This window comes from Plecotus auritus (assembly GCF_963455305.1).
Source record: "Plecotus auritus genome assembly, chromosome: 4".
NCBI classification, from domain to species: domain Eukaryota; kingdom Metazoa; phylum Chordata; class Mammalia; order Chiroptera; family Vespertilionidae; genus Plecotus; species Plecotus auritus.
The window spans coordinates 122,227,457-122,243,070 of NC_137775.1; the positions used below are offsets into that span (position 1 = coordinate 122,227,457).

At 42.2% G+C, this 15,614-nt stretch overlaps 1 protein-coding gene across 1 annotated transcript; it reads right to left on the reverse strand.

The window, feature by feature from the left end:
- Positions 1-3,059: 3,059 nt before the first annotated feature.
- TMEM229A (transmembrane protein 229A) lies at positions 3,060-5,192 on the reverse strand. Its single transcript, XM_080664601.1, has one exon. The coding sequence runs from the start codon at positions 4,405-4,407 to the stop codon at positions 3,292-3,294; it is 1,116 nt and encodes a 371-aa protein (XP_080520727.1). The 5' UTR covers positions 4,408-5,192; the 3' UTR covers positions 3,060-3,291.
- Positions 5,193-15,614: the final 10,422 nt, after the last annotated feature.

Consider the following 15,614-nt stretch of genomic DNA (forward strand, 5'->3'; position numbering starts at 1 on the left):
CAAAATGTTAAATATTTATAATAAAATATTCAAAGTTAATTGCACTAAGTCACTGAAATGTATGAAATATTGAAATGGGTTATCAACTTTATTGGAGTCTTTGTATAACATAGGAACTTCTGTATTTGTTAACATGAAAAACTTCAAAGGTTGTATTTCTTTTTAGACTCAGAACTCAAATAGAACTTATTTAAAATTTAAAGCACTTCTGGTAAGAAATTTCAGAGAGAGAGAGAGCGAGAGCGCATTGATTGAGTGTTCCCCTTATTTATGCATTCATTGATTGGTTGTTTCTTGTATGTGCCCTAACCGGAGATTGAGCCCCCAATGGTATATTAGTCTTATACTCAGGATTATCTCACTTCAAATGAGGAACTCCATTGCAGAGCACCATTTGAATATAGACTATATCACCTGGGGATTAGAACAGGGCTGATTGTCAGTTATGCATCCTGGTATTAGCTCGCTTGTTATTGTCCATGAATAAAAAGGCAACATGAAAGAGTGTTTTTGCTATCAGTGTCTGGCTTTTCTGCAGCTGGCCTTGCATCTGTGATAGGGGAGGGAAGAGTAATACAGATGTAAGGTGAAGCCCATAGGAGACCCCCAAATCACCGTGGTCAGTAGACAGAGGCACAAGTCTAAATGTTCAATAGCTGTATGACTTGGGCAGTTACTTAACATCTTTGAACTTCATTTTCACTGTTCTCATCTGTAAAAGGAGGGTTGTTAGAGATTTAAGTAAACGTGTGTATATGTACATATAGGTATATTTGTGTCATATATATGTATGACTTTAATATATGTATAGATATATTTAAGATTATATATCTTTTCTTAAGATATGTGTGTATTCATTTAAGATATATATGGATATATACATATATTTGCTTACAATTTTATAAATAATACAGCAGTTCTCAGAAGGTAGTGCTACTCAGGTATTACCTATTATTACATTACCTTATCATTTCTATATCTGAACTACTAATGAGCAACTAAATTGATTGATCTGATGGTTCTTTTCCTGCTTTGTCTTTGAAGGTTCAAAGTTGTAGCCAAACATCACTTGTGAGAAGTTGAGTAAACACAGAATGAGAAGCCCAGAGCAAGGTGCTGAGTTAATGGACAGGGTAACCACTCCCTGAATACACATACATCAACAAGCTCTTCGTAAAACTTGCAGACAGACTGTTAAAAGGCTTTTGCCAGGGACTGGCCTGATAAAAGCCCTTATAATAATTGCCTTCAGAGCTTATTTCTAAAACAGTAGCCTTGCAAATAAGTATAATCTCATGTAAATAAAAACACTAGAACATGAGCTTTGTAAGGACAGAGATTTTGTCTGCGGTGAGTCACTGCTGTATGTGAGTCCAAGTAAGTGCCTAGCAAACAGGTGCTCTAACTATTCTTGAGTGAATGGAATGAATGAAAACTTTGACTTTCCATTAAATAAGATTATCACTTACAAGTAAACAGTAGCAGGCTTTCCCACTTCCTGACAGATTTCTGAGCCTGAAAATGCTGGTAAGCAGGTAAGCAGGGCTGAGGAGCAGCCTGTGAAGGGCGTAAGTACAAAGATGCACATGTAGCAAGGATTTCAAGACATGAATTTGGTTAACTCAGACTTATGCCCATGTGTCACACTTGAATTACAAATATTTTGTTCAGCATCTGCCTAACTTTAGTGTCTGCACTTACACTTTTTCCCCCTCTTGATTTTCAGGAATCTTTTACCCATGACCAAGTATCATAAAATGACACTTTCACTCTCTGCAAACATTTTAGCTTACTATTACATTTCTACTCAGCTTTGACTGACTAATATCACATGATCAATATCATGGGCGGGGTTGCTTATATAGGATTACTTATAACTTAGCTCACAACCTCATAGTGGATTAAAATAATATATTCTCACAATTACATCTGCCTTAATCAAATCTAAAGACATATTCATCTTTACTGCTATAGCAAAAGTGTTTGTTTTTTGTTGGTTTTTATTTTTGAGAAAAGAAAGAAGTTCCCTTTCACAGCATAGGCAAGCTAATAATTTGGATAAGAAACCATTCATTTGTACACACTGTAAGTTTTCCTAATGATGTTTATAATGAAAACTGAGAAGCTATTAGTCATCCTCGGCCGAGCCATACTCAATTCTACTTGTTTTCTTTTAAACATTTAATAAAAACAGCACACAACCTTAAAGTACATTATTAATATATTAGACATGATTTCTTTAAATGGTTTACATCATCTCATTTAACTTTGGAACTTGCAGACATTAATAATGAGTCACCAAAACACTATCGATTTATAATTTGAATTACACACTGGGCTTAGTCCAAGAACGCTGAGTGGGTCCAGAAGGAAAAAGAAAAATATTTACAAGTGAGCCATGGCAGAAATATGCAGAAAACAGGTAGGCCTAATGCAATTAGGGCGAACATTCAAGTTTATGTTATTTCAAGGAATTGTTTCTACTCTTGAAGCTCCACGTAGAAAGGGCCCTAAGGGTTAAACACTACTGAGGGCGGTATAATTTGGCTGGGCCCTTGGACAGGTAAGGTAAACAGTTTACATTACACAGTAACAAACATTTACAGCCACAGATAACATAGGATCTGATCAACCTTGGAGTTTAAAGCTAACTCACGTTGGAAAACCATCATTTCCAGGATGGAGATCAAACACTTAACACAGTGTCACCTGTTGGGGTTGCCAGAAAAGACTTATTTAAAAATCAGTTCATAGGATGGTTTCACATTTGTCAATTTCTTTCCACTTTGTATGCTAGAAGGGAGGCACTTAAGAATTATTAACTGTAGTTTCAGGAGTACAAGACACTGAGTTTCGGCAGTCTTTGATAAATATGGCAAGAAATTAAAGTTAAATTGGATTGAAAAGAAAGTAAACACACCATAAAACCAGAACATTTTGCTAAATCTTGTAAAAAATCACTGGCCTGTGATTTGAAGAACTTCCTCACCAAAATAAAAATAAAAAATACAGCAGTTATCAGCCACCTATGCCCACATAGGTGAATCCCACAGCTTCCCGATGTTTAGGCTTGTGAGGGTTTTACAATATTGACGAGTTAGTACTTTGAGTAATATTTCCAAGTATTGTATCATGCACGGGTCCCAAACAGTCAGAAAAACGAAAAGATAGAATGAAATATGTTGCAAGAGTTTAGTAAAACGCATAACAATTAAAATGCTAAAAAGACCACTCCGTTTTAAACGAGTAAAAATAAATCGCATTCATTGATGGGAATCCAGAAACCTGGTTTTAGTCAGTTGGTATGTACTGCACTCGCCACAACGCGTTGGAAAGCAGGTCCTGGTACACACAAAGGAATATCCAACCAGGTAAATACATCAGGGTAATGAGGCCCATGAAATTGAGCGGGTAGTGAGAATAGTCCCAGGAACAGGCGCCGCAGGCGCGGAGGCCCAGGCCCCAGGACAGCTCCCACAGGTAGATGAAGATCACATAGATGGGCACCCGCTTCCAGGTGCTCCAGCCGCGACTGTAGTGAAGGTAGAAATAGAGCTTTTCCACCACGAAACTGCAGCTGCCGTACATAAAGAACGACCAGAGCGACGTGTGGCCACTGGTTGCCCGGTCCCCCTGTCCCAGCACGTCAAAGAAGAAGGTGAAGAAGATCTCATCCAAAAAGCCGTGCATTCCGTAAAAAAGAAAGCGGAGCAGGTCCGGCAACCCCTTGCTGGGGGCTCCTTCGGTGCCCCTGGGGCCGCGGGGTCGTCGCCGCCGGCCACCCGCCGCCGCGGGGGCTCGGGCGCCGGGAGGGGCAGGGGCAGGGGCAGGGGCAGGGGCAGCGCCCGGTCGCTGCTGCAGCTGCCGCCGGCACCTCAAGCGCAGGAAGCGCCGCAGGAACACTTGCGAGTGGTAGAGCGCCAGCAGGTACTGCAGCGCCAGGTCCGGCGCCCCCGCGCCGCCGGGCCCGCCGCCCAGGCTGAGCAGCAGCGCCCGGCCCGCCAGGGTCTGCAGACCCACGTGCGCCAAGGGGTAGAGGAGGAAGTTGAAGACGAAGGCGCTGGGGCAGCGCCGCTGCTGCAGGTAGACCTTCTCCAGCGCGAAGTGGGTGAGCAGATGCAGGAGGCAGCGGTAGGGCGAGGAGAAGCCCAGCATCCGGAGGTCGGGGCTGCGAGCGAAGCGCCGCGCGGAGGACACCAGCACGTCCAGGGTGATCCCGTGCATCCCGTAGAAGTAGAGGCGCATCCAGGCGGGCAGCTCGGCCCCCTCGGCCACCGCTTCAGCAGTGGACAGCGGCTCGGGGCGGCCGGCGGCTGCCTCGCCGCCTCGCAAGCTGGAGCCCGCCGGCCGCCGCGCCGCGCCGCCCCTCCGCGCCAGCCCCTTGCCGTCCGCGTCGCTGCCCGCCATGGGCTCCGAGGCCGCCGCGGCGCCCGATCCCACGCCGCCGCAGGGAGCCTGGAGCTGCGGAGCGGAGGAGCCCAGCCCCGGGCTGCCTCTCAGTCGCCAACGGCCCGCGGGGGACGCGGCGGAGCTCCGTCCTGGCCGCGGCCTGGCGGCAGCGGGAGCTGTTGCGCTCGTGGGAGGCGCGGGCCTCCTGGTTCACGGAGTCCCCGCCGCGCCCCGCTGTGCCCTCCCCTCCAGTCCGGGGCGAGGTGCCGCCCGCGCTCACCCTGCGCGGCCTAACAGGCGCCGCGGCCCGGGGAGGGACTGCGGCGGCGGCGCCGGGGCCGCGAGGAGAAATGTCGGGGCTGGTGCAAACCCCATCTTCCCTGCGGCTCAGCCCGCCGCCTCCGCCGCGGCTCAGTAAGCGTAATGCGAGCCGCAACGCCCCTGCTCCCGGCCCTCTCCGCCCGTTTCACACCTCTCCCGCCTTCTCAGGCGCCCCTCCCCGCCCCAGCCCTCCGTGCTCAGTCCCTCGGGGTCCCCTGGAGAAGGCCCGGCCCTGGCGGTCGGCCTCCTTCCCACACTCTGCACCCCGGTCCCCGGCCCGGCCCTGCTGGAGGCGGAGGCGTTCGCTGGGGCGGAGGCACCGAGTGGAGAAAGACCTAACAGGTGCGACTGCGAGCTGATTGGCGTTCCCTGTGTCGCCAAAACCAGGGCCAGGGCCTGGCTGGTGGAGACGCATGGCCAAGTGCCACAGACTAGCGGCCGGGCCTGAGATCAAACTGTGGCGCTATTTCATGTCCTTATGCAAAGCCAGCTGTGTCCCAGTCCCAGAGAATAAACAGGAGGCTCCAAGCCTGCCTACCCCAGTGTTCCCGGCATCTGAAATATTGCCTTGGGCCTAGTCTACTTTTTCAATCTCCTTGGCTAGTCAGCTTTCCTTGGTTAGTTTACTTCCGGCCAAGGGCAGAGATCAAAGTCCCTCAGAATGAATGAAGTGGCCCAGGCTCTGCCCAGGCTGGAGTGGAGGAGCCTCATAGCAAGAACAGTACCTTTGCTTACACTGCCACGCCCCAGTGCTCCTTTTCCTCCTTGCAGAACTAGGTCACCCCAGAAATAAAGAGTGGAATAGAGGGAGAGGATGATTTTTTATTTTCTGAAGTGGAGAGAGTGGGGGAATCCAGAATTGTGGTGTGTTGGGCTCCACTTTTTCTCCAATTTTTTAATCAGGCTTAGAATTGGAAAGAATCTTAGAGTTCAGTTATACTAATACCTACCCCCCCCCCCCCCCCCCCAGTAAAAGTCATGTCTAGGCAGAAACTAGGTAACAGTTCTAATCTGCTCTTCGATAAGGAGATCAGATGTTTCCTTGATAGATGGCTAAGAACATTTTTTCTTCTCTGAGAATAAATTTTCTTAGTTCTCTATTTCTACAGCAACCTCCTCTCCTTACTTTTTAAGCTCTTTATGTTCAATTTGTGGTTTCTAAGTTGTCTGTAAATTAGATAAGAGAGAGCTATAAATATGGTAAGAAGAAAAATTGTTAAGGGGATATCAGCACTCGTATAAGGTCAAAGTACTGGTTTTTTATATATAGCATTGTTAACATGTGGTTTATTACATACTTCCTTTGGCAGCTGTTAAAAGTCAGTGGGAGGATGTTATCATGCTAGCTACAGAAGCATCAGCTCTTCAAACCTGTTGCAAAACAGAGACAGTTAGTTGCCCAAGTGCCTGAGCAGGTACAATGAAGAGAAATAATAATGTAACATTTTCTTGAGCACCTACTACATATGAGATGCTGTATGCACTGGTAAAATACAGGATTATAAAATTCATAATCTATCATACCCGTGTAAAGCCTATTTACTTATGATTATTATTAATAACTAATTGTGAACAGCTAGTAGTACCTACCAAAATAAACATTTGAGCTATTGTTTTATTAAATAAACCCAATATTGGGCCCAACTTATCAGATATTAAAAACAAATGCACTCTTTCTCCATCATTGCTATTCAGACAAGGGAAAGCTCTTCACGATTATAGCATAAATACAGCCATCCCAATGTACATACACTATTTCCAAGATTAAGCTTGAATTGTTTTCAAATAGTAAAATAAACTTTAAGGGAAATAGTAAAATAAACTTTAAGGGCCCAAGTCTTCTATTTGTTTTAACTTTTCTTAAAAATGTGAGGAAAACTTTGAAAGGTCTAAATCTATTATTCAGTCAAGTTCCTCTCAGGACGGTGTCTTTGACCTCAGGAGTAACAAAGCTGAGTAACCATGTCTGCAGAGATATCATAGTTCAGCAGGGCCAACACTGGCCTTCCTGAACTAGTTGGGTCAGAACTGGGGTAGCCAGCATGACCAGAGAGAGATTTGAGATTTAGGAGAACAGCCCTTGGAGGCTTAGGGTCATCTTTCACTTAGTGTCCATTGGTTCAAGGTTGTAGTGTTTTAGATGCCTGGAATGTGAGCCCTTTCATTACACACCAGAAGAACAAAAAAGAAGTGCATGGAGAACACAGCACAAAGAAGAAACCTTAAAGGAAGTTCAATAGGGTGAGGCATGAATGTAATGATAGAGAAACTATAAAAGACAGCAACCATATTAGCAGTAGATATAAAACATGTCTTATTATGGATCAAATTACACATGCACGCACACACATTGTTACATACAATAGTCATCCAACTAAGGAGGACATCCATCCAAGAAGGCTTGCAAGTGTCATGTGCTGTCTTCCTAAAGCTGAGTCTGTTGCTTACCATTGTAAGGGAACTCTCTAACTTGACAAAGATTTAATAGCATCATGGAGCAATGAGGGCAAGGTTGCACTGTTTATGAGGTTTTTGGAGTCTTGTTTAAAATGGGCTTTCCAGTATTCAGGCCTAATTAGAATCAGATAATGAATTATGATACAACTAGAGGCCCAGTGCATGAATTCATGCAAGGGTGAGGTCCCTTGGCCTGGCCGGCGATTGGGGCCTATCGGGGCCATCTCGCCCAGTCCTGATCGGGGCTGGCCAGCCAGAGGGGGAAGGACTGAGGGAGGTTGGCTGGCAGTGGGATGTTGGCTGTGTTGAGCGTCTGCCCCCTGGTGGTCAGTACATATCATAGCTACCGGCCTGTTGTCCAGTCCTCTGGTTATCCAGTTGTAATGGTTACTTAGGCTTTTATATATGTAGATGGTTTAGGATTGGTGGACAGAGCCCAGTCAGGGTTTGGAGGTTAGGATTTTGAAAAATATTCAGAATAAACTAGAAGCCTGGTGCATGGATTCATGCACAGGTGGGGTCCCTCGGCCTGCCTGTGGGGATTGGGCTGAAACCAGTTCTCCCACATCCCTCGAGGGATCCCAGATTGCAAGAGGGCAGTTCTCAGGTGACGCACCCTGGAATTGGGCTCCCCCCTCTCTGGTTCTGGTTGCATCACCCAAGAACCATAGCTGCCAAGTCACTGCAGCTCGGCAGCTCCTGCATTGAAAATCTGCCCCCTGGTGGTCAGTGTGTGTCATAGCTACTAGTTGGACAGTTGCTTAGGATTTTATATATATAGATGGTAAGCCTCTATGTCCTGGGCCAGAGCTTCCTAGAATAGTAAAGTTGTGCTGATGAAGACAGTGGATAGTAAAGTCACGTTAACAAAGGCAACCAAAAAATAAAGTCATGACTATGCAGACAGTAAGTTGTGGGAGTATTTGGTCTTGGGTAACTCTTCTTTTCTTTCTTAATTAATTCTTTTGTTGTATACTAAAGTTACAAATTAAGCAATTCTTTCTATATGTTGCTTAAACAACAGGGAGAGCAAATGGTAGAAGGTGACTATTAGTACTTGTGGGCGAATGGAGTGTGTAAATTTTTTTGAATATGCCCCATTAGGGGATCATCCTGGAAATCTGCCCTATTGTTCCTATGGTCTGTCTTTACAAAACTCTTTTAACTATACTCCTTTAGTTCCTCTTTCTCATAATCTGATTTCTGGGGAGTCACATAGGTATCAGGAAAGTTTCTTTTGGAACCTCTGCCTGGTGGCTCTTTATATGACTTTGTTATTAATTTTAATTTTAGGCCCTTTCTTCAGTTCTTGGAATTTCTTGGAGCTCTTATTTTTTACCAGGAAATATTGCCTCAGCTGAAACTTTATATGTATAAATATATATATATTGACTTCAAACAGGAAGGGAGAGTGAGAGAGAGATAGAAACATCAATGATGAAAGAGAATCACTGATTGGCTGCCTCCTCCTACCGGGGACCAAGCCCGCAACCCAGTCATGTGCCCTGACCTGGAACTGAACTGCGACCTCTGGTTCTTAGTTTGAGGCACAATCATTGAGCCACACCAGCTGGGCATTTTTTTCTGAGATTTCCCTGAGTAGGGCTCCTAAAGAACAGACTTTGATTAAATTTTTTTAATTCATAAAACTTAAAGCAACAAGTTGTTTTGGAAAAGTTTGCTTAAAAAATAAAATTACACTTTAAGCAATATTCAAATCAGAAACCTCCCTTTCTGTAATCTTTGTCTGCCTGCCAGTGCCTCACCTTGAGTGCTTCAGGGAAACAAATGTTTTTCCCTCCCCAGTTGATTCCATTGTGTTTTCAAAGGAACTAGCTTATTTTGAATAATGATAGTCCAATGCTTTGGTTAAAAGTTTACTGGCAACTTAGAGACTTTGTGAAGAGGGATGATTTCAGTTAATGGACATTACTTATTGAGCACCTACTTATTAGCTGTGCACTTCGCATGTTAGTAATTGACATAACCGTTTCCTTATTTTTTAAACAGATATTGAAATTTAGGCTCAGAAAAGTTGCCTGCTCAAGCTCTCAGCTGATACGTCAAAAGCCAAGCTATGAGTCATTTCCACTTGATGCCAAAGCTCATTTGTGCTACACTGTGTTACCTCCTACATTCTCATATTTAAGCTAATTTGAATGAGTTATAGTTGCAGATTTAATAAGAGATCAATTCCGTTTATAGTTCTATTGAGTATCAATCTCTAAAGACCCTTCCCAGCCACTCCCTCCCTTCTCTTTTTTTTAAAAAAAAATATATTTTATTGATTTTAGAGAGGAAGGGAGAGAGATAGAGAGACAGAAACATCAATGATGAGACTCACTGATCAGCTGCCTCCTGCACAATCCCTACTGGGGATTGAGCCAGCAACCCAGGCATGTGTCCTTGGCCGGAATCGAACCCGGGACCCTCCAGTCCGCAGGCTGACGCTCTATCCAGTGAGCCAAACCGGCCAGGGCATCCCTCCCTTCTCTTATTATGCATTTTATTTTAATCTTCAATCTGTACAGTCATTTCATATTTCCTTTTTTTCTGTACATTTATTTATTTTTAGCCCATTTTCCTACTAGATTTCTATATAAATTAGTAAATGACTATTCATTTGTACAAATGCAGCTATGTGGAAAGGATTGCTGTCTGGTGTGAGAATAGAAGAAAATTAGGGTTAGCTAATAGGAGAACAAATATGGAATGCAAAGATATTCCTAGGGACTGTTAGAACATGTTTCTAGATATTGAAGTTAGGCAAGACCACACCTTGTTCCAGATGTTAACACCATATTCATGGTTACCTTAACCTGAAAATCTTGGCTTGGTTCAGTACAATGACTTAAATAGATTCACATGTGTTCATTTATTTAACCATGTTCACTTGTGTTGGTGAATCTCCAAAACCTATGTACATATTATATTTGAACATTTTCAACATAGAAAAGGATATGTCACTAAACATGATTGTTTGCTAAAATGGAGACTTTGGGAAGAAACTATCCAAGTTTTCAAAGCTTCATTTGGCAGTGACCGTGATGGGAGGCAGATAAATGCAGCTGCTCAGACATGTCAAAGAATACCAGTCAGGAAATGGAAATCACGTTGTTATGCCCAGATTTCGTGATCCCCAAAGACCACCAGGGAGCCGAGTCCGATGCAAAAGCAAAGAGCCTTTAATCAAGCCAGCTCGAGCTCAGTCCCACACACAGACACACCGGCGCAGCGGTGAGGTGGAGAGAGAGAGCCCCAGACGCCAAACGCGCTGATTTATAGGGGGCCTGGGAGAGGTAGGAGGGGTGAGGTAGTGTTGCCTCCGCTGATTGGTCGGGGTCAGGTTGCACATTGGGGCAGGGTGCGGCTTACTTTCCTCTTGCATTTCTATTGGCTAATTCAAAAGTGTGGGTTGGGCTCTTGGAGAGGTTCTAGGGCGGGAACCTGACTCCACGAGGAGGAGGACATGGAACAAAGGGAACATGGAGTCGGTCTCTCCCCGCCCTTTCAACGTCTCCTGGGTTCTTGAGCCTTGTCCTGCTTCTTACGTTTATTGAGCACTTACTGCATTCTAGGTATTCTGCTGTGAACTGAGGATGCAAAACAGCACCACATGGATCTTATTCTTGAGATCACAGTTTAGGGTCCTGCATTAATTTTTGATCATTGCCAGCAAGATGGCAAGTTCTAGAAGAAAGAGATGTATACAGCACAGTAGGTGTGGAGCTTTGCAGGGATCCCACATGTTGCAGCCTGCCTGGACTGCCAGGTCTCTTCCTCACAAATAAGAACCGAGGGAAGGACTTCTTTGATATGCAGAAAAGGACAGAGCACTTGCTGGCTGGTTGTTCACCTTTACCCAAGTTTCTTGTCTTCTAATCAGAGATGCACCAATAGGTAAGAGGTAGGTAGGGAGGCAGGAGTTTTGTTGTCATCTTCAGTTTAAGCTTTTTAAACTAGAACAAAAGGTTTTTCTTATATGCCACAGAGTGTTGTGAAATTACTTAGTTTCTATCTGCTCTGAAGGCTGGCTTTATTGTAAAATGTTTATTTAATCACCAGGAGTAAAGGTAATACATTTATTTTATGGTTTACACATTCTATATTGCACTTCTTAATTTTCTTCTTCTTCTTTTTTTTTTAGTCATGATCTCACTTTGTCCTCAATCTTGTGATGACTGGGCTATTTTATAATTCATACTGATCAGGTAAAGCCAGAAAACACGACTTGCCAAAACTCACACATCCTGCTAGTGGCATTTCTCATTTAGAATTTGAAAGCTCCCTCTTCCAGACCACTGCCATTCTTTGAAAAATGTCTCTTGCCCAACTGAAAGATCCAAAGTGCCCACTTGAGCTATGTGATTAGCTCACTGATCAGGGCTCAGAAGAGAAGGGTTATTTTCACTTAAACTCAAGAAGACAGGTGGAAAAGGCTGAGTCACATACATGGAATCTAAGTAACTGATGCACGGAGTGGATCCAGAGACATAGAAGCATGGAACAGAGTGGGGAATCTCAGAGGGAAGGTGGGGGAGGGTGGGTGGGTGGGAGGTAATCCATGAAAGACCTTGGATATTCTATGCATATCTCTACAAATGAATAGAAGCCCCTCTACCATTCTTATGCCCATGCTAATACAATGTACACTTCACTTTGCACCTTATTTTTGTTTTTGCACCTTACTTTTTTTTACTTATTAACTTTTGTAGAAAGCATTCCAGTTCTTTACATAAAGAACTCATCTTCAACTTTTATTTTAAGCAGCTAATATAGTATTGCATTGTTTGAGTGAATCATTTATCTAACTAGACACCTAATGTTGGGCATTTAAATGGTTTCAAATCGTTTGTGATGGTAAAAAAAAAAGCTGCCATATAAAAGCTTTGAATGTAAGTCATTTTACTTATGTGAGAGTATATGTGTGGAGGATAAATAGGATAAATTCCAAGAAGTGCAACTGTTAGGAGAAAGGATATGTACATTCATAATTTTGACACACAGGATGGGACAAAAGTAGATTTCCAGTTGTGAGTATGTGAAACACAGTTTATTCTTGCGTTATTTTTTATTAATTACTGTATTATTTTCCATACAAGCAATTGTAAACCTACTTTTACCCCACCCAGTATATTGCCAAATTGTTCTAAGAAATCATTTCAATTTGCACTCCCACCAGCAGTTATGAAAAGGGTCTATTTCCACACAGTCTTGCGAATGAAGATTTATTATACCTTTATGTCAATTTGATGGTGAAAAATAGTATCTCATTGCAGGTTAATTCTCACTGATCATATTATGAGTGCACTAGGGCATTATGTAAAACATAGAAGAACTATTTACTCTTCTGTGAACTGTCTGTTAATATCCCTTTCTATGTTTTTTTTTCTTTTTTTAGTTATTGGCAACAGTTTTTATTTATTAAGGAAATTCATTTTTTCTGTGATGTGCAAGACTTTTTGGTTTATGTTTCATGTTCCCACCACTATATTCAACACGAAAACAAAACCTCATTTCTGATGAGTCTCCAGAACTTGCAAATCTTTTGCCTCATTTATCTATTTCCATGTAATAATACTCTTTTGTTTCTTTCCCAATACAGTTATTTCTTTCCTGTAATTAAGTTACAATGTTGATAAATTTCAACTTCCCTCTAATGTTCCTTATTTCTGAAACATCTTTAGGGCACCTTCCAAAATTCTACTGATAATAATAATCTTACTGCTAAGACTATTCCTTCCTACCAAGAGTTATTTCCACTTTCTAAAATACTTTTTTACCCATACAGAAATGAATTAACTTCTAAACTTCTGAAGTTTAGAAGCTCACAGTAGCATAGATCTCTTTTTTGAATTAAGCATTTTGTGCACCCAGATTTTTCTAGGTGTATGTGATAAGCTGTATTACTCCTTGTACCTGAGCCATGGCGATTGTTGTGCTCTGAATCTGCTCCTCCAGGTTGGTATGCCCCTTCCCTGTCTGCTGGTACATGGGGTCTGGCCCAGGAGGAAATAACTGTGCCACTCTTTCCTGTGCCCTCCTTGTCCACAGATGAATTTTAGTGGATTATGGCCAGCCAAATACAAATTCTGAAAACATAAAGAACAGATTGTAATCAACAAACCCTTTGTTTTCAAGTTATTCATGTGGCTTTTCAGCAATAACACAAAGCTCTCTTTGTCTTTTACAAACAGAAAAAACCTCTTAACGCACCAAGTATTTAAATCTACTCAATGTGATGGGTGGGCTGATGCTTGAATCCTGGCCGGGTACAAAGGAATTGCTGTGAAAAACTCATTCTCAAACCATATATGCTGCTAAATTTGCAAACAGAAATAGCACTTTGGTAAAAGACTGTGAGGAATTAAAGAATGTTCAAAGATTTACAGTGGGAATAATTCAAGGGGTTGGGAACCAATAAAGAATGGCATAAGGACTCATGGTTATTTAGCCTATAAAAGAGAAGTCTCCAGAGATCTTTAATGAGTTTCTGGGTCATAAAAGAAACATGGGAAGGATGGTGTCTAGGAGGTCTTTATCTAAGAATAAGAGAAAATGAGCACCTAAGACATGACGGAAAATATAGGATAGAAACAAGATAACACGTTGAAAATGTTCACTTAAAAATAAGACTGTGCTCTTTTCTCTACAGATATTATAGTTTAATTAAAAAAAAACTGATTCTCATCTGTGTGTGATGGCTTTGGAATGGGCAGAGAGTGAGAAGTACTGTGGCTTCTGCCATCAGATTGCTTGGACTACAGCTCCATGGCTTCCTGTTTGAGTGACCAGAGCAAACCTCTCTCTTTGGTTTTCCTAGCTTCATTTCTCACTTCTAAACTATGGATAATAATAGTATCCACCAACTAGTGTTGTTATGAGAATTAGATAATATATGTGCCCTACTTCTGATTTGGTTTTGTTTTAAAAGGCTGAACATCCGAACACCAATGGTTTAAACAAGAGGCACATTGTTTTTCTCTCATGAATAATTCCCAGTAGATGTCTGGGACCGGAGTAGTACTGGTCTCCAGGTCCGAGCTCACCTGATTGCTCCACTCTGTATGCCTTCCATTCCTAATAATATGTTTATGCTAGCCATCTAGTCTGTGCTCTAGCCAAACAACAAAGATAAGGAAAAGGCTCTTTCTTAAGAACACTTTCTGGAAGTTGCACGTCTATTCCCAGCCCATTGGTTACTAGAACTTAGTTGCATGGTAATATATAGCCACAAGGGAGGTTGGGAAACATAACTCCAATAACTGCATCTTCAGAGACAAAAGAAAAAAAAAAGTCAGCTGGTGTTGAAGCTGGTATCTGTTGAATTCATGAATATTTTAACTTATTCAGGTTCTTCCCCCTCGTTACCCCCCAAGCAGGTACAGCCAAAGCTACTAATTCTACTCAAGTGAACACTAAATTATTTTCTTTCTGAATGATGACGAACCCTTTCTTTGAGAATAAAGTCTTTCATTCTTTGATTTCTCATTCTTTGTTTTTATACAGTACATTGTGGTTATTATTGTTATTGAGAAACCAGGTCTATCAATAATCAAACAACTGTATTGTACATATTATGTCCAAATGTGCTAGATTACCCATATATCATTTCATTTGATCCACTCAATAATCCTGTAAACAGTGGTTCTCAATGGGGACAATTTTGCCCCACAAGGGATGTTTAACAATGTCTGGGGAGAATTTTGATTTTTCAACCAGGGGTGTACCAGTTTCTAGTGAGTAGAGGACAGGGATGCTGATAAATATCCTACAGTGCACAGGACAACTTCCTACAATAAAGAATTATCTGATATAAAATGTCAGTAATCCTGAGGTTGAGAAACCCTGCTATAAAGTTCTATGACATCTGTATTACAGATGAAGAAAGCTCAGAGTGGTTCAGTAACTTGACCAAGGTTATACAGCCTGTAAATGACAGAACCAGGCCTGGAACTTTGCTAGATCTAGCTCAAAGTTCAAGTTTCCCCCCTAGAGAGGCAAGGAGAATTCCAGTTTAGAGAAGGTGAAAATTAGTATATGTAGACCAAAACTGTAAAATCATTTTAAGAGATAAGTGAATGAAAATACATCAGTGTTAAATAGCATGTCTAGCAAATTTTCTGATCTTGCTGTGATACCTGAAATTAATGTCTAGAGTACTTGATAAAGAGAAACAAAACTGTAATCATGTCAGAAAAAGGGGAATTGTTTTTTGTTCTTTCATTTAATCACTTTATTTTTTGTTTCTGAAAATGTTGTCAGTGCATGCTAAAGCTTGAAAAAAGACATAGGCAATCAGAAAAAATATTTCAGGTTTCCAGGAAAAGCGATAATTGAAAAATGATGTATTATGGATAGACACATTATAATGGAACCAAAATTGATACCAAAAAGGACTTGATATAATAGTGGTAAACTGCTTGAAATGCTAAGCGATCTTTCAA

Excerpts from the sequence above, each read along its gene's own strand:
- TMEM229A (XM_080664601.1), bottom strand. The coding sequence starts at position 4,407 with ATGGCGGGCAGCGACGCGGACGGCAAGGGGCTGGCGCGGAGGGGCGGC.